Genomic DNA, 19,763 nt, shown 5'->3' with positions numbered 1-19,763 from the left:
ATAGATTAGGGGTCTCCTACTCCGGTCCTGGAGAGATACTATCCAGTATGTTTTCTGTCCCACTTGGATTCTTATGCATCACACCTGTTCCTGGTATTTACCTGAGAGCAGGTGTGGCTCATTAGAAGCCAGGTATGATAGAAAACCTACTGGATAGTAGCTCTCCAGGACCGGAGTTGGAGACCCCTGTAATAGATACTGTTAGAAAATGTCCCCAAAAATATCGCTTAACTTTCAATAAAAGTTACACTGTAAAGCTTCGTTAGAAATGTAAGCAGCTCCTCTCCAGAGAAACTACACTTTTCCAGCAGTATCTATTTGGTCTTCAGTGGTATTCAATTTTTTCAATACATAAAAAACAAGTCCTTCAAAGGTAAGTTCTATTAGTAAAAAGTGACATGTCCATACCTGGCAGGCTTGTGGAACTGGCAGAGAAAATCAAAGCGTTCATCAGGGATGGGTACCCTGCTCTCGTTCGGGTCGATGGTGCAGAAAGGGAAATTTTCTGCTGCCGCCAGGCTCTTCGTGAGCACATTGAAGAAAGTTGACTTCCTGTCATCAAAAGATATTGTGGGAATTAGCAACTGCAACATGTATATATGAAACTAAAGGCTTTGTGTCTACTACATGTGAAGAAATTAATGGACAAATATGCCACCAGATAATGTAAAAAGGTAGCAGTAATTTGACCTTGCTGTTACACGAAAATAAATGGATATTAGAAGACAGAATGATATTCTCCACTACGCACAGCAATTCGACAAGGAAATGATGTGGTCAGAGAAATCCAAAAAACAATAAAATAGCAAAATAATCAATTCCACAACATGGCTATTCCATTTTAATTCAACAAATTTCCAAAACAATCATTTCTGATTTTCATTTTTGATTTTGAAGAAATTTGCCATGTGAATTACACATACTTTGCAGAGCTTAGAAACGCTTTTTAGAAAATGTTCCCTTTGAGATATAGTGCCTTTCTACATCAAAAAAATGACAATAAAGGTTTTCCCCGCTATTTGAAAGTAGAGTGTTTCTACGAAACCTTTTGTAAGCCAAAATGACGTAAACCACTAATTTATATGGGAAATTTTTAAGAGTTCCCAGACCCAAAAAATCCTAACCAATTGAATCATATCAAACAGCACATAAAACCTCTCATAAAACACTAAAATATAGTAAAAGTGGGAATATGATAAATATACAGCCTATATGAATTAGAAATAATTTAAGTACAGTATAGTGTCACCAAAATCAATACAGTCAGGAAATTTTGACATCCATCCCATTCTAAATCTATAGGCATCAATATGGAGGTAGTCCACCTCCCTTTGCAGCTATAACAACTGCCAGCCTTTTGCTAAGGCTTTCCACAAGATTTTAGAGTGTGTCTGGGAATTTTTGCCCATTTGTCCAGAAGAGCATTTGTAAGGTCAGACGTGAAGACCTGGCTCACAATCTCCATTCCCGTTCATCCCAAAGGTGTTCAGTGGGGTTGAGGTCAGGGCTCTGTGCAGCCAGTCAAGTTCTTCCACACCAAACTCACCCAACCATGTCTTCAGGGACCTTGCTTTGAGCACTGGGGCACAGTCATGCCTGAACAGAAAAGGACCTTCCCCAAACTGTTTTCACACAGCTGGAAGCACAGAATTGTCCAAAATGTCTTGGTATGCTGAAGCATTAAGAGTTCCCATCACTGGAACTAAGGGGCCTAAACCAACCCCTGAAAAACACCCCGATACCATTATCCCTCCTCTATCAAACTTAACAGCTGGCAAAATGCAGTCAGACAGGTAACGTTCTCCTGGCATCCACCAAACCCAGACTCGTCCATCAGACTGCCAGACAGAGAAGCTTGATTTGTCACTCCACAGAAAACACTTCCACTAAGAGATGCACCAATCCGATATTCGGATAGCTGTCGATGCCGATCCAGACCTATATGTGGATATTATACAAAATCTTGGACCGAGAGGGAGTGTAGAGTGTTCTATGCAAGTAATTTATTAATACTCTACTAAAAGAAGAAATAATGTTCTGATAATGGATCTCAAACCAAGTATGCCCTATCTGACATGTGACCCGTGTTCACTCATACGCAACTACATAGTGTTGTCGAGCATCCTGGTATTTGCCTGAGCACAGGTGTGGCTCATCAGCACAGATGACTTATGTCAAGTGTAATAGGCATTATGTGTTAGATATGACGTCTAAAATCAAATGGCTGGAAAAGTAATCGCTCTGTTTATAGTAGCTATACGTGGGCCACTCTGTCACCAGGACACCGAGGGCACTTTGCTAGCCACAGCGTAGAAAAGGCACTACATCGCAAGTTTTTCTTTTAAATAAACCAAAACATTTCTGAGCTCTGGATGGTATGTGTGATTCACAAGCTATATGCCACTAAAATCAAAAGTGTATATAGCAACTCATCACTCCTATAAGAAAACATAAGCAGTCCCCCCCCCCCCCCCATGAGGCTGGGTGTGTGACAGCATTAAATCCGTCACCAAATGTTGCTGGCAGTTATTATATATGGGCAATGGGTACAACAGGGAGCTGTTATCTCTACTCCTACTCTTCTGATTGGCATCTGGGGGAAAATCGAGTTGACACAGAATATTGTGATGAAAATTATTGATGAAAAAGATGTTTTGCACAATAGGGATCACAGATTCTGGAAGATGAACGCCTATTATAAAATATTCATTTTTTTCCAATTATACTGGATCTTTAAACTCCATCAGCATTCTAAAAGTGAAACAGTGAATAAACGACACTTGCACTGTATACAATTATAATGGAGTCAAAATTCTGAGCATTTTTCTTTGATGGGACCGGTTTTATCTATGACATCTTGGCAGGTTAAATATTCTAATGTGAGCTGTACAATGGTGAATATTGGTGGGAGAGAGGATAAAGTTCAAGTGACATGCAAAATGAAATCACAACATGCCAATTAAGGCACAGAATACATAAGCAGTCATGGCACAAACATATTTACAATAAGCCATAAACCCAATCATTACTCCTCTCCTGTATTAACTGCATGGAAATCAGCAATGTTAACACTTAATAGCTGACAAAACCTGCACTCAATATATTTAGACATCTGACTTAACCTAGGATTCATCATTGTAAAGGGAGCTTTATTGACAGCATATTATTAACATACCCGACATTTGGCAATCCAACAATTCCAATCTTCAAAGACGTCCCAAACCGTCCAATCAGTGGTGGTGGCTTTGGTCCATCACCTGTCTTTTTTGGAGGCATCTGAAAGAGACAACGTGACTTCAGTGCTTCGATGCAGACGCTGATCCTGCTACGCTCGTCCTAGTTTCAAACTAACAAACAAACCTTTTTAGGAGCCATGTTTTCATACCACTGCAAAACATTGACAACTATGAAAGCCACTTGCGTTTTTACAAAATCCCCGCTTAGTAAAAATCGCTCCACTGACTACTAGGCAGTCATACAGATCTAAAATAGATCGCGCATCTGTTAGACAAGAAAGATGAGACTGTGGCCTCCCTGGGCTTCTATATTTAGTTACTCTTTCGCTAACCAGCCGATAAGAACCATATTACAACCAAATTTTATTTCCACAGCACCATGATAAGACTACAACATACACAAGACTACAAAATAATATGGAAGATATATGGATACTGTGACTGATGAATATGATGAATTACTTACTACTAGTTGTTGTTAAAATGCTAGCTATCTAAACATGTGGAACACATAACCCAGACTCCACTATTTCTGATAGCTGACGTTAGCTTTGCAGCTAATAGAACCACGGGTTTCTTAACTCGCTAAATTATTGCAGAATACATGATAGAATGCACAATTTTTATAAAACAATGGGTTTGGCGATGGAAACACTGTGAGTTCACCTTGAAATCTAATTAGCTTTCTTCTGGAAAAGAGACGATACAGTAGTCGACAGGAACACGCGCTAACCCTAAGCAGGATGAATTAGAAAAGGAGGACGGTAGCGCGTAGACCGGAAGAGTCAACAATCCCCGGCTTTTCATTGGACAAAATGTGTTGCGGTAGGCGTCTGCGTCATTGCGTGGAAACTAGAAGACGTAAAGACGACCCTTGCGTTTGCCGGCAAGCTTAGCTGTGCTGTTCTGTGTTGTTTATGACAATGTAACGTTATGACTTGCAGATGCTTGTAATTTCGTGGTAAATACGTATTGTACGAGGTTGATATATCTCACAGTAAACGTTAAGAAAGGCTTTCAATACAAAGCTCTTTAAGTTTATAATTTATTTTTGTTTCCTTTGTATTGACAACATCGTATCGAGTGCAGGGTTGCCAACTTTGGTCAGTTCGATTTTCAATTCGTGACAAGTCAGCACACACATGCACACGCATTTACATGTTTGTAACAGTTTTATTACCTTGTAAATAATCTGTGGGGTTTGTAAACTACCTCAACGCTTTTGATGTAGCTAATTTTAGGTTTATAATGGAAAAATATAGGCATGCAGTAAGATTTCTTGCGTGTCGAATGTATATTAAATGTATTCTATGCGTGTCGAATGCATATTAAATGTATTCTATGCGTGTCAGGGAAATGATAAAATATGATAAAACTTAAGTACTTCAACAAGTATAGCATTGCGTTAACCACAGAAAAGTAGTGGGGTCAAATCTCAGGGAACATGTCAACTGTAACCATTCCATTTACAATATACTAAGTCGATTTGGATAAAAGCGTTGGATAAATGAATCTAAAAAGTAACATTAAAAATGCATATTACATTTATAGTGGGGGTATTTTTATTTTAAATCAACAAATTATATCTACTCGTGAATAGACCCTTCTGTCCCAATAGTGAATGCCATGTCAAGGTATGAAGATATAAGGTAACAAAGTGTATATGTGGAAATTATATAAAATCTTGAACCGAGAGAGGGTGTAGAGTGTTCTGTGTAAGTAATTTATTAATACTCAACTAAAAGATGAAATGTTATGATAATGGATCTCAAACCCAGTATGTCCTATCTGCATGGCGTGTAACCTGTTTTCACTCATACGCAACTACCTACTGTCGTCAAGCGTCTGTCAAATTCAATGTATTTGCTAACAGTGTCCTGCTGACATACTTTTAAGTCTTTAAAGGGAACATGTATAAGAAATCAGGTAAGACGGTAAACAGTACGTTTTTTACGCCGTTTTTAATGGAGTCATATAATTATGACTAAATGGCATCAGCGAAATTAATTTTAACGTCTGAAAGAGAAAATAGTATAAGTAATTTTAGCAACTGTCAGATCCATCTAATACATATTCTACTACACATAGAATTGTGCAATTCCAAAGGCTTATACATACTTAATTATACGGTATTTATCTAAATATCTTGCAAAATAATATCCATTAATGAGTCGACTTATTAGGGGTCTGATGAGTTTTGGATCCTTGTTGTTTTTTAACTACTTCTCACCTTCTTTAGCACTTTTTAGTCCCATCTTGCTTTTGCGCTAAAAGTAATTTTACACAAATATTATGTATATAGTATTATATTATATAATACTACAAAATAGTTTTAGTCCTAACTTCTTAAAAGTATTATTTAATAAGAGTCAAAGTCAAAGTAACCAGTAGCAGTCAAATATAAAATTAGCAGTCAGAAAAACTCTTTATGTAGTCATTGAACCCCGGTTATTTATAGATGGTTATATTTTTATTGCCTCTATACATATGAAATTTTATATACTACGCATTTAAATAAGCTAATCATGCGTTAACAGTCCTAATTGTGCTATTTATATGTGGCATAATGCTTAGACTGACTGTATGCCATTTATTTGAAGTGGCATGAAAACCAAACTCTCGCACATAAATTAATCTAATTGTAGAAGGACAGATAACCTCTCGGTTTCACCTGTGTCGGAGAAATGAGCTGTGAAGCGCCACTGAAAACGGACACTTGATTCATGACATTTAGGCTACTCCACATTGAAATTGTACCTACTTCAATCCAATGGTTAACAGGACTACGCGCAGAAAAATTAATTTTACAGCGGTAGTTTGACGTATATCTAATAACAATTACAATTTGTTTATGACATGACTTGTTACACAATTTATTTCTGAATAATTACAAAAATATTCACCTCAGTTTTCATTATTGCAGTACTGTACTGCACGAAGAAATATCACGCACACATATGTATGCTTGTGTGTGTGTGTGTGTGTGTGTGTGTGTGTGTGTGTGTGTGTGTGTGTGTATGTATGTATGTATGTATGTATGTATGTGTATGCCTATTTTGTGTATTCTGTTTGAATGAATGCAAATTTGTCCAGTCCAGAAAATGTGCTATAAATATAGTGTATACTGTTTTATGATATAGTGAAGACAAACCAGATAAAATACGGGTATTTCAATACCGCAGAAATGACTCCAGCTGAGTTATGTGTTTTTTTCTTTCCTGTGGGACACCGGTGTCAGTCTTCAATTCACCAGCAATTCAGGTGCGATTGAATTTTATAATTACGTGTATATTATAGGTCAATTATATATATATATATATTCATTGTTCGTTGTAACTGTTTTATTAATATAGCTAAGTGGGTATGATAAGAGAAAATACAGCTGCATGATGAAGCATGCTGCGGAATAGATTTGCATATGTAAATGTACACGTTTCTATGATTCAGCCTTGCCTAGTCTTGTAAGGCAATGTACAAAAAACAGCATGCATTACATGTACACAGATGAAGCACATCTCTAACGATGCTTAAATAATACTAGTTACTTAATGGCAAAATATCGCCTAGAAATCTAAATAAAATACCAGTATAACGTGTTTAATTACATTCCCAGAGAATGATTATTTCATAAAAGGTCATGTCAAAGTCAAAAGGGACGTAAAGTGCAGTTTCTATGCATGTTTTAGAATATACTTGTGCTTGTAGGCTATACTTCTGTTTATCGTAATGCACAAGCATGACGCGTATAACAACTACATCTGGCATTGCTTTTTTAAACATCTGTTCGTTACATGACCTAGGAACCAATTTCGAACTTGTCCTATCTTATTTAATTACACGCGTTTAACACTTAAATCAAACCAGGCATTTTAAATTAACAGTTTATTATCACGACGCATTTTAAGATCATGTAGATTAGTCTTAATTGTTTACAAATAATTTATTTTTCCCCTGGAGGCAAATATCTAATTAGTCTGTTGAGTAACGAACTTTGGTTTTCACTTTGATATGCCTTAAATCCTGCACCCTGGTTCGTTAAACATGCTTAAAACAAGACTGAACTAATACAGAAAAGGAGGAATGCAGAGGTTCTTTGTATGTATAGTATCATAATGAATACGTTTGGATTAATCATTTATCTTTTGTTGCTTAACGTCGTGATGGATGCACCTTCTCTCAGGCTCACTACAATAGATGCCGAGCTTTTTGTTGTCAGCAAATAAATCATTGTAGTTGTTTAAGGTACATTGATCAATCTAATGCCTTTTAATAGGCTCCTAATTGCCATCATGGAATTGTCGGTTTGTGCCTGAGAATGAAGTGATAGGAAGCCATCCTATACCACGGTAATTTCTTTATTACTCTGTACCCCCTTTTGCTGATTTAGAGTAAAGTAGTTTTAGGGCTCACGTGTAGTGCTTTCTGATTTACATTTAAACACGCAATTAACATTACATTTACCGGCATTGTCACCCCAAAATCGTATGTTTTCGTATGTATATGTATGTATGTATAAATACATATAAGTACATGCGCGCGCGCGCGCGTGTGTGTGTGTGTATATATATATATATACAGGTATCATGTTTACGAGGTCGAGACCAAACTGCATGTTTGAGTATGAATTCACGTTGAAACATGCAATGATATCACGCGACTGTAATTCGATTAGTCCAACATATGAAACAATAGCACAAATGTTTGGAAAAACGTATTCTAAAATACTACTGGACACTAGATTTTCAGTACACAGCCGAAAATTTCATTTCGGTTTACATTTTTTTTGAGTGCATAGAAGTATGTGTTGTTCTTTGGTATGTCGCTGTTTTGGGCAGAGCTTTGCCCTTTTTCTGTGACAATGTTTTAAGGGGTAGGCCTACATGAACTTCCAGATGTGTGTTGACTAAGCTGGAAATAGTCTCTAATTAAAACCCTTCGCGGAGAACATTTATTGTCGTCTTGCGGACAAACGATCTGCTTCCTTTTATCTTCAAGTTAAAGTACCTCGACAAGAAATTTTAAACAGAAATCGGTCAGGTTGTGTACTGCTGTTAACTCCGGTTTTGATTTAGAGTACCTTATACGTCTAACAAATAATTTACTTTCAATAGATTTAGAATATACAAACATGCAGTCGCCCACCCTATTAACATACAGATACATATTGCGCACTATAAGAGGAAATATTAGATGTCTATGGCAAGATGACACATACGCGTTTACCTTAACAGATACACACGCGCCTTTCGTTTCGTAAGGTCTTCTGCATTTTTGCATTTCAATCAAATTTGTTTATGCAGAATCGACATTTAATAGTGCTAATTGCACTCAAGTCAAATTGCCATGATTGCAGAAATGAAGCAATTTTCTAAGCTCTATGCCTTGGATTTGAAGAAATTGTTTTATATTCACCTCTCCATAGGTGGGAATTTAAGGCACAGCGCCTTTGAACAAATTACACTTAGACTGACTGGCAGCATTCAGGATCCATAATAGAGCATTATTTGGCCATTCTGAATACTGTAATGCACAGCTTTCGCTGAAAGCCATTCTCTTGAAAATTGCTTTAACTTTTAAAGGGACAACGATTCCCTCAAAGCGGACCATTGTTACATTATGCCATTACAACTAATGTTTTAACAGCTTTTGCAACACATTGGCATAATGCATTGATCTTTAAGAAAGAAGGGTAAAAGAGGAACGTCACGTGGAAAACAGATAATCCGTGATAAACAATGGAGTTTACAGTTAAAATTTTTATAGATTATATTGGTATTAATAGTAATGACTTTTCAATATATTCTGATCACTGTCAGTTTATTTAAAATAACAAATGGTAAATACGTCTTCAATTACATAATACTCAATGTTGACGCAGCTAATAATAAAATTCCTACAGTTGTAATAGCCATACGCCAGTGTTATATTACAAAGGAAATAAATTACTAACTTAACGAAACAACACCACTCGTGGTGTGGTCCATTTGTAGTCCTACTGTTTTTTCATAACAACTTTAAACAAACGCAAGCACATACACGTACATCACGGGAACACCGAGTTACATCTAAGCACAAAAAGTCACCTGTTGTATGAAATCCTTTAGTCATCATGGAAGATACCGATGCGTCTTCTATATTGTACCACCTTTCAGAAATTATCCCGTAGAGATAATGTCCGCCTGACCGAGATACTACCAGCATAAGATGCTACAGAATATTACTAAAGCTGTAAGTTAACCTTTCGACTAGCGATCCATGAGAGGACATGGGTGCAATTTGGCAATAAAGACACTAACAAAAGTGCCGACACAGTGAGATTTAACATACTTTCTTAAAAGACAGGTTATTCTTTTGTGATCATTGTATTTTTAAATGCATCAGATGCATATGCATCGAAGTATATATATTCGAATAAACGCGACGACGATAGAAAAATGCCTCTAGAGAATTGCAAATAGTAGGACGATTAAATGTGACTATTACAATATACTTGCCTTTAAAAATGTAGCAATTTCATTTATATCAATTTCGAATACGCAGTTCGCTTTTGATCGTTATCGTGGCTAAATTTGTTTAGTTCAAAATATATAAATGTCAAACTATTAATGTCCTTGTTCCGGAAAACTACAAATATTAACTGCCGTTTCCTTGTTACTTAAATGCTTACCCTCAGAGAGGACTGGTGTCTTTCATTTCAATTTTTCAACAAAATCTAAAAAAGAAATTCAAGCTCGATGGACAATGTTTATATATAAAACTAAATTTTCAAAAATCAATGCATTTAATGGTTCAGTGCAAAAACGCTTAATGCAACAGTTATTGATTGACACGCAACTATAATGCCTCTGTCATCTCCGATGCTCTCATTGGCTGAGCCGTTCTCCTTGCTTAGATTTCCAGTGTTTAGATTGGCTGTGTGCTCCAGCCAGCTGTACTTCAAAGAAGGCGCTCTCTACAACTAGATAGAGATAGGAGCTTTGAGCCAAGTGTGTAATCAGTCGTGTAACTGCTGGAGAGCTCAGAGTGTTTGATTCCAATCGAATTACACAGATTAGTCATTGTGACCAATTCAAAAATAGCCCAGGCCTTGGCTATGGCTACGTCTATACTTGGGGTAAGTAGAATTTTAAATATATATTCAGTATCTTCCCTATGCGTAGAAAAACTGATTAAATTAAGACGAAACCGGCGAACTGGTGTATTAGTTTTTTGTTTTGCTTTCTTATATGCGACGTGTTTTTTTTTAAATATACTGCCAATATTGCTTTATTGCTTTTACTAACGAAAAAGTACGCGTACAATTTCATTTTATCGACACATGTAAAATTAGTTGTTCGGAACAAGTACGAAATGCGTGCGCACACGCGCTCGCACACACATATAGACATTAATATATATGGCATGGCGTAGAAGTTAGTGTAGATAAAATTTAAGTTTACGCTTTCTCTTGTCAGGAAGAACCACGATTTGGAACTACTCCTCTGGCCATGCTGGCTGCGACTTGCAACAAAATTGGTAACACCAGTCCTCTTACCACTTTGCCCGATTCTAGTGCTTTCGCGAAGGGCGGATTTCATCCATGGAAGAGATCGCCTTCTAGTTGCAATTTGGGATCCAGCCTCCCTGGATTCACAGTGGCGACAAGTCGGGGATCCGCCGGACTAACATCAACGACTGCCACAGCCAACAGCGCATTCTGCTTAGCCTCCACCTCCCCGACTTCCTCTGCATTCACTGTCGAGTACAGCAGTCTATTTTCCAACTCGGCAAACGTATCTTCACAAGAATCGGGACAATCTGCGTTCATTTCCAAAGTTCACACCTCAACAGACAGCCTGTACCCGAGGGTAGGGATGGCTCATCCGTATGAGTCCTGGTACAAGCCTGGCTTCCATTCAACCATTTCTGGCGATGTTGCAAATGGGGCGTCTTCTTGGTGGGACGTTCACACAAACCCGACTTCGTGGCTCGAAGTTCAAAATCCAGCAAACACCCTGCAAACCTCTTTGCACTCGGGATCTCCCCAGGCCATACACTCTCAACTGAGCGGCTACAATCCAGATTTTTCCACTTTGACCCACTCCGCTTTCAGCTCCACCGGAATAAGTCCTACAGCCTCTCACCTTTTGTCCACTAGCCAGCACCTGTTGACACAGGAAGGTTTCAAAACTGTGATCCCCACGTATACGGACTCCTCAACTGCAAATGCCATGATCTCAGGAGCCGGTTCGGGGATAGGAGGCTCGTCAAGATCATCCAGAAGGTACTCAGGTAGAGCAACATGCGACTGCCCGAACTGTCAGGAGGCTGAACGCCTGGGGCCTGCAGGGGCAAGCCTTCGGAGAAAGGGTCTTCACAGCTGTCACATACCTGGTTGCGGCAAAGTTTATGGGAAAACGTCTCACCTCAAGGCTCACCTGAGATGGCACACTGGGGAGCGGCCGTTTGTTTGCAATTGGCTTTTTTGTGGTAAAAGATTTACAAGATCTGACGAACTTCAGAGGCATCTTCGCACCCACACGGGGGAGAAAAGGTTTGCTTGTCCAGTATGCAACAAGCGTTTCATGAGAAGCGATCACTTGAGCAAGCACATTAAAACCCACACCGCTGGAGGAGGAGGCAAAAAAGGGAGCGACAGCGACACGGACACCAGTAACCTGGAGACTCCTAGATCCGAGTCCCCGGAACTCATTTTGGAGGGGGTAAACTCCACCGGCGTCACGGTCAAGGACTCATCCCCGCACAACGAGTAACAAGAAGAGCCATCGCAATGAAATACGAATGACCTCGAAGATTGCTTTTTAAATTAGCTACTTAAAATTTGCATTTGTTTTAATAAAACGGGTCTGGGATTTGTTTAACATGACTTATTGCGAAATGTGACCGACACCAGAAACATATTTTAATGGTTTTTTCTTTCTTTTTTAATTAATTCAGATAACTTCACTATACCCAGTAATCTGAAAAGCTATTTAATGTACCAATGGCCTCTATTACGCAAAGACTACGTCGCGTGTTTCAGACAATTCAAGACAGATAATATAAAAACGTAAACAAATTATTTTTTGTACGGATAAGTGCACACAGAGGTGAGCAAACCCAATGAATTTCGTGAGATAATGTGTATTGTTGACATTCATTGTGTATATATAATGAGGAACATGTTATTTTTTCTTGTAAATTTTAATTATTATCGTTCTGTCCGTGGTTGGGTTCCTGAAATTCAGGGAATTTCCATTATTTTCGACGCACTTTGTGGATATCACTATGTATGTAAACAGCTATTTAAAAATTAGTTAACCATTTCAACCTCTGACATTCTAAAGATATTATAAACGTTTACTTGTATTAAGATCGCAGGTATAAGCCTTTCATTTTCTTATAATTAAAAGGATCTGCGTGAATCCGAAAGCGTTTGTGGTTTAATACTGCCAAATATCAGTTTTTTTACTTTTAAACACCCGTTTTCACATTGAAGTGAAACTCATCTCTCCGAAATCAGTGAATATAGTGATTTGCCATAAAGAATAGCTAAATGTGTGTGTGTGTGTGTATATATATATGTATATATATATATATATATATATATATATATATATATATATATATATATATATGTGTGTGTGTGTGTGTGTATGTGTGTGTGTGTGTGTGTGTGTTTCTATTTACATCTTCACAATAACTAACACATTCAAAATTTCAAATCTGCTAAAGTTTATTGCAGTATAAAATAAAGGGTATGTGGACGCTTCGACGAGCCATTCCTGTATTGAATATATGAATAGCTAATTGTACGGAACAGGCATTTTATGTCCAAATGAAAATCTTGTTAAATGTTATTAATTATGACCTAGAGCACACACCAGTCCCGCGAGTCTTGTATTCCCGGTTGGGGATTCGTGTCTTATGAAATATCTAATTAATCTCTATAATTTGTCCTGCCTTGTGCTATCTGAGGTTTTCCGAAAAGAGGACTATGGACTTGGTGACAAAGCGCTCTTGAATATCTATTTTAATTGTCCAAATTAACTGCTTATATTTGCATGTCAAATGAACAGTTGCTAATAAGCCCATAAGCCACTTTTAAGATTGTATATAAAAACGTGGCACTTGATTTGACATTATGGGAAGGCAACTGTTTCTTACTCGCTTTGAATAGGAAAAAAAGATAAATGCAAATTTGGAATTTGAAATGCTCCTGTCGCTCCGCCGTCAGTGGTGCCTGCATGCTATTTGAATATCAGTGGCCCCGCATTGAAAAGGTTGGAGGATGCTTTCTGACTTCTTTGTGCGAACCCAGTGCAGCGTCCGATTCTAAAGCGAAAAAAAACCCAAGGCATAATTAGAGCGCGAGGACAGGCCTGGGAAACACGTTAGCATCAGGAATCTCATTTAGGCAATCTCTTTCAGAATCAGGAAAGTTAAATTGACCAGAAGGCAATTATTTTGACGAAAATTATTTTCATTTCCCTTTGTCCTCGGACGACTGTTAAAACAACATAAAATGCCGGCGTGGAAAAAAAATCCACCTGCCAAACCAAATTGGAATTTAATATAGGGTTTTTAAGGGAAATGGTTCACACCAAAAATCAAGCAGATATATAACATTACAATGCTTTTTAATAAAAAAATTGCACAGCCAAACAGAAATAAAATGTAACAAACACATACTGAATAAATAAATTAAAGATTGATTACATTTATTCTACACTGATCAACTTCCGACTGTTTTCAAATGACTTATTTTCTTATAAAAAGAAATGCCATAGAAACTGATGGAAATTCGAGGGACACAATAAGCAATTACATGGTTATATTAAAATCTATAAACGGGTCTGTATACAACATGATCTAAGTAAGTTTGCTTTTTGAGGCAATGAGATGCCTGGGGTCGCGGACAGTGGTTGTTGTCAGTCAGTGCTTTTTTATGCATTACACTGGAATGTCCTCTCGCTGTGCTTTGAGTAGAAGTCATCTTTGTTTGAAAGAAACAATGAAAAGAGATCAAAGAGATGAACCTACATCCAGCCTAGCAGGACACGGGGTTATACCGTCCGGCTCGATGATCAAGGACTTTACGATGCTGGCATCTAGGTCTTCAAGATAGCAAATTGTAAGGCATTTCCCTTCATTGAAACGCAAGAACAATTATTTCATTGTTCATTACATATGAAATGCAGAATTCCACCTGGCTCGTATTTACTGATCACTTCAAATGTTCTATTTCTAATTATAGTAAGTTATCTAAATACCTAAACACCATTCGTTTATAAATGTTTCCGTTTAATGTAACTGCAAGTATAAGGTTCTATATTAAATATGATGCACGGAAGAAAATAGGCTATGCGACAAGTTTATGGAGCACCCAACTTAATGCTACCGAAACATCTATATAAAATAGATATATAAAATTCGTATCCTGTTATTGACGTACATTTGGTATGAAAATTACACATTAGTGCCACCTTTAGGTTAAAGTGAATATCTCGCAAAAAATTAGATGATAAAATTGAAACGCTTTCTCGTATCAACTTTGAGATAACTGCATCATCTTGTTGTTTCACCTTGTTGTTATCCTAAAACAAATTAACTTAACATGACTTGAATTAATAATATCTTTTACCACGCACGCTTAACCGCAATATTTGAGTAAATGGGCTAAGTATTCCAGCGATAAACATACCGAACGCTGGTCTTTTTAAGGATGAAAAGTAAATGGAGCTTGAAGCTAACCTTTTTGCTCAAACCGGGTTACCTGAGTGTTGTAATTACAGTAATTATGTACATCAGAATTACATACTAATTACATTAACATCAAATCATTCTTAATCGAAATCTAATGAGCTTGAGAAGAAGCATTAATCAATGACAACATAAATACGGCACTTAATAAATATTAATTTAACTTTCAAGAGCGGATCACTTAAAACACGCAAAAAAATCCTGTAATAAATAATTCTATTCAATCAAAATGGTTAAAACACTTACGGTTATTTTACCGATGGACATAAATACAGAATGACACCAAAAAAATTATGTAAGTACCGAATTGAGTTAACGAAATACACTTTATTAAATAGGCCTACATTAAACAAACTATAGACCTAACATATTAATGGAATTCCATAGAGATACATTTATAATTAGGTATATTATGAGTATTGTGTAACGCTATGTGACGTTCCTAAATATGCTTGATGACTCGTCCAATAACAAACCTGATATTTCATACTACATTCAAATTTCAGATTTCATTCACGACAAATTTCGTTGACTTCTTTAAACAAAGTAACAAAACATTTATACGGTTAATTTCTCTCTCTAGCATTTTAGCTACACAGCCCAGCTGTTTTATATTCTATTCGAAGATCTTTTTACACAAATATTTTCGTTAATGTGCTTTCCTGGCTCAAGACAAAATTTCGTGTTAAGTCATAGATTTTACCAATGTTTCACCTTTTGTGCTGATCCTTAATAATGGTTAATGACATCATCCATGAAATGTGTATTGTATAACGCTCTAAAATGCCTTTTTAGGGTAGAGCTAACGACCATTAACGACCAAGCTCAAGTGTGTTATAAAAGTGTTTGCTCAGAAATAAGTTTTATGATCCTGCCTGAAACAAAAAAATGCAAGTAGCATTGCAGAAACTAACGTGATAATCATCTATAATAACTGTTGAAAACCATTACTGTTTCCGGTGAATAAAGGTAGTTCAACTGATGAAAAAAGTATTCATATTGTATCAATATGTATCGCATATTTTGTGATTTCCATTTAACTTGTCATTTTTCGAATTTCTGTAATACATTAATAAAACACAATATAAGCCCCAAGTAACCGACTTTCAACATGAAAAGGTGAATCAACATCGAAATTATTTAACATAGGTCTAAGATTGAATAAATCTGAAATTCAAATGCAAACTCGAAATAGCCAAAGTATAGTTATTTGAAAATAATGTAGACGCGTCTACAGAAATTACATGCATAGAAGTATTATTATTATTATTATTATTATTATTAATAATGATAATAATAATAATAGTGATAATAACAATGACAATAATAAAATAATTTAATAGAGCATTCTATAAATGTATACGGCGAAAATACATGTTATAATTAATTATATAATGTTCCCTTCATGATCGATTGCATCAACAAATTACTTGACATTTTGGTCAAGACAGGATGCTGGAAAGCAAATTTATCAGCAGGTACTGTTCACCATTACGCAGCATATAAAATAGGCCTACCACGAAATATAAAGAAACCAAATATTTTATGTCGTTTTATTAACGGCAATTTCCTATAGGCTGTATGGAAAGCAGCTTTCCGACTTCTTCGCCCGAATTTAAACCGCATATGAAGCAGTTACTGCTTTTTTTCAATGCTCCCCCGTAATACTTCACCAGATGCATATTTGTCACTCATTAAAAAAAATTGGAAGCGGAAATGCGCTTTTCTACATTATGTACTAATTAAGCACAAAACCTTCCCATTATTTGAAATCTAAAATTCCTTGCATTGCTAATATTTGGTTATCTCACTTTTATATTACACGAAACCCGTAATCTTAAAACAGGCTGTTTTTCACATTAATGGATTTGGCTCCACCTATTGGAAAATACTGTGAATTGTCAGGACAAGTCACGTTTCTCGGCACTACTTGTTCTCAACTGATAATAAAGATAGATCAACCTAACTACTAACCACCAGTTAAGGAGGACCTAGTCACACATTTCCGCATCAGTGCCGCATGCATAAATGTGATAACATACATTAAAGCGCATTTAAGCACATTGCCGGTCGGTCGGGGACGGTGTAGGTTTCAGTGGCGGGGCCAGGGAGGATCTTGGCCATGCTCTTATCCGTCCTACCATAGCACCCGACAACACAGAAAAGTTTTTTTCTTCTTTATAAATATAAATCTGTAAATTACCTTAGTCGATAAAAGCACTAAAATATTTTTATGTTTTCCCGTGATGAAATAATTTTCTCGATTAGTGAATGACCGTCGTTTACTCATTTTAACAGAATAGTTCTCCTGAGATTTCGAGGCAACATGTTTAAAAAAGACTATAGCTTCTATACAGTTAATCGAAGACGTAAAATTAACATTTGAGACCAGGTGGCAACCTGTCACTCTTTCGTTTTAGATCCAGTGTGCAGGGGTGAGGAGCTCTAACACCAATAATGTGTTTGCTCTGTATGACTGTCATTGTGTAGACGGAACAGTATTAAGCATAGCACATTTTTATTTAGTGGAATAACCCTCAATGATTCAGTTTATTTAGATGTGAATATGGGTATGACGGTTTGTTTTATATCAAATTTAACGGCATTTTCTTGCCATATCATATATACACATTTTGTACAGTGATATGAAACAGCGTGGCCCAGGACCATGGTGTAACATAGAGACAGGGCATGTAGATATTTTCTAAAGCAAGGCATAAAGCCATCTCACCCTGCCTCAATACAGACGCTCCTCTACTTACGTACTTTCAACTTACGGACTTTCAGACATACGAACGAAGAGGACTGTAAGTCCAAATTGCGTTCATTGGGCTCCCGTTTCCTTTCCTCAACATCATTTGCGCTCCAATTCCGCCTAGTACGACTTCTGGCCGCTACTCCCGCCGCTCAGAAGCGTACTGTGCGTACTCCCAGCATCCTAGTTCTTTGTACTTGCGTATACCCTTAAAATGATGTTGAATAACGACTTACGAACCTTTCAAGTTACGAACGGCCATTCAGAACATATCTCATTCGTAAGATTGTAGAGGAGGTGGGTCAAGCAACTAGAGGAAGCCGGACCAAGACATCTGATTGGTTGGTTCTGCCTCCTCTAGTTGCCTGGATCCACCTGCTGTACAATCTGATTGGTTAGCATCCTGAACTAAGCATTTTTTTTGTTCAGCCCTCAGAATATTTTTGTATAATACAGTCGAACCTCGTTACTACGTACAAGACGGGATATCAAAAACATGTACGTTATAAGCATAGAACGTTGTAACCACTTAGTGCAAGATGGATGAAAGAACTTACGAAATATCCATGTAAATGATAAAACTTTAATAGAACAGACCCTTAAATTGACTACAAAACAAACGAACACATTACTTGTTAAATAATTCAACAAAGCTCATTTGGATCCTTGAAATTTTCCTTAAATTACTCACGATTACTTAGTGCCGGCCGCCGATAAACGGCAACGAAAATACACAACGGCTGGTCAAAATGGATTTTTAAAATAAACATTCGCATCCAAATTGGTGCATTGTCGGGCGAAGATCAAGTAGATACAGGTAGATGTAGCGACGCAAGTTGTGGTGGGCAGGGAGAGCGCTGTACGTTGTAACAATGGTTAGTTTTCGTATTTTCTCTAGAAATTTGGATGTTGTATCGAAGTTTACGCTTTAAGGGTGTACGCTGTAAACAATGGCTGCTATTGGAATACATACATACATAGGCTAAAAACGGGAATTAGAAACCTGTACGTTGAAAAGGTGAAAGCGTTGTATCTGGGGTACGTAGTAACGAGGTTCGATTGTACTCCCAGGAGCATTTTGCCACATTGTAAATAGTCTGTAGGGTTTGGGAACTATCCCAATTTAGCTAATTGTAGGTGTAAATTGGAATCGATTTCTGTAAGACTTCTTGCATAAGGGTCTGAAAGGTGAGTCTCATGCCTGATGAATGAGTCTTCAACCCTGCAATGACACGCTGTGGCAATCCATCCATTTTCCAAACCGCTTATTCTACTGGGTCGCTGGGGGTCCGGAGCCTATCCCGGAAGCAATGGGCACGAGGCAGGGAACAACCCAGGATGGGGGGCCAGCTCATCGCAGGGCACACTCACACACCATTCACTCTCACATGCACACCTACGGGCAATTTAGCAACTCCAATTAGCCTCAGCATGTTTTTGGACTGTGGGGGGAAACCGGAGTACCCGGAGGAAACCCCATGACGACGTGGGGAGAACATGCAAACTCCGCACACATGTGACCCAGGCAGAGACTCAAACCCGGGTCCCAGAGGTATGAGGCAACAGTGCCAACCACTGCACCACCATGCCGCCCCACGCTGTGGCAATAATACACTGAATGTTAGGCTATATGTTTATCCTTGTAATTGTTCCGTTATCACAAGGAAACAACTTACGTTTTGTCAATACTGAGAAAATTATTACGAGAAAATTGTATAAAAATTACATTTCAGGCTCTTTCTAGGTTTCAGTATTAAAAGCTTAGTCTACTTCATATATTCCTGTATTAATTATCTCATTTGCTACATATGCGATTAAACCATAACAATCCACGCATCGGTTCGTAATGTCATCAACTGATAAATGTATTTCTATATATTTTTATGCTTCTATTAACGTATTCGCAAAGTAAAGTTGTGAGGAATGCAATTCCTACTTAATTTCCCACTTAATTTCGTCTCAAAACTTTCACATACAGGCCCACACATTGCCCGCTTTATCAAATTCTACATTACATTCTTTAAAATACA

At 37.4% G+C, this 19,763-nt stretch overlaps 2 protein-coding genes across 5 annotated transcripts in view; one reads left to right on the top strand and one right to left on the bottom strand.

The window, feature by feature from the left end:
- ola1 (Obg-like ATPase 1) overlaps positions 1 to 10,902 on the bottom strand; it is a 51,507-nt gene extending 40,605 nt beyond the window's left edge. The window contains exons 1-3 of one of the 4 annotated variants that reach the window (XM_049012704.1): positions 10,771 to 10,902; positions 3,176 to 3,276; positions 409 to 552 (exon numbers count right to left, since the gene is read on the bottom strand). In XM_049012704.1, the coding sequence (XP_048868661.1) occupies positions 409 to 552; positions 3,176 to 3,276 (245 nt within the window). In that variant the 5' untranslated portion in view covers positions 10,771 to 10,902. Of the gene's footprint in view, positions 1 to 408; positions 553 to 3,175; positions 3,277 to 3,360; positions 3,498 to 3,902; positions 4,001 to 9,903; positions 9,924 to 10,770 lie in introns of those variants that run through there. The other 3 variants (XM_049012705.1, XM_049012703.1, XM_049012702.1) reach the window with 3 other exon arrangements.
- Positions 10,193 to 12,647, top strand: LOC125741031 (transcription factor Sp9). The gene is made up of 2 exons (XM_049012701.1): positions 10,193 to 10,350; positions 10,691 to 12,647. The coding sequence occupies exons 1-2, from the start codon at positions 10,330 to 10,332 to the stop codon at positions 11,987 to 11,989; spliced, it is 1,320 nt and encodes a 439-aa protein (XP_048868658.1). The 5' UTR covers positions 10,193 to 10,329; the 3' UTR covers positions 11,990 to 12,647.
- Positions 12,648 to 19,763: the final 7,116 nt, after the last annotated feature.

This window comes from Brienomyrus brachyistius, chromosome 1 (genome assembly GCF_023856365.1).
Source record: "Brienomyrus brachyistius isolate T26 chromosome 1, BBRACH_0.4, whole genome shotgun sequence".
In the NCBI taxonomy this organism is placed as follows: Eukaryota; Metazoa; Chordata; class Actinopteri; order Osteoglossiformes; family Mormyridae; genus Brienomyrus; species Brienomyrus brachyistius.
This window is presented reverse-complemented; position numbering and strand designations above follow the sequence as displayed.

Coding starts and splice junctions, on each gene's coding strand:
- LOC125741031 (XM_049012701.1), top strand. CDS start 10,330: ATGGCTACGTCTATACTTGGG. Junction 10,351..10,690: donor TGGCTACGTCTATACTTGGG/GTAAGTAGAATT, acceptor TTCTCTTGTCAG/GAAGAACCACGATTTGGAAC.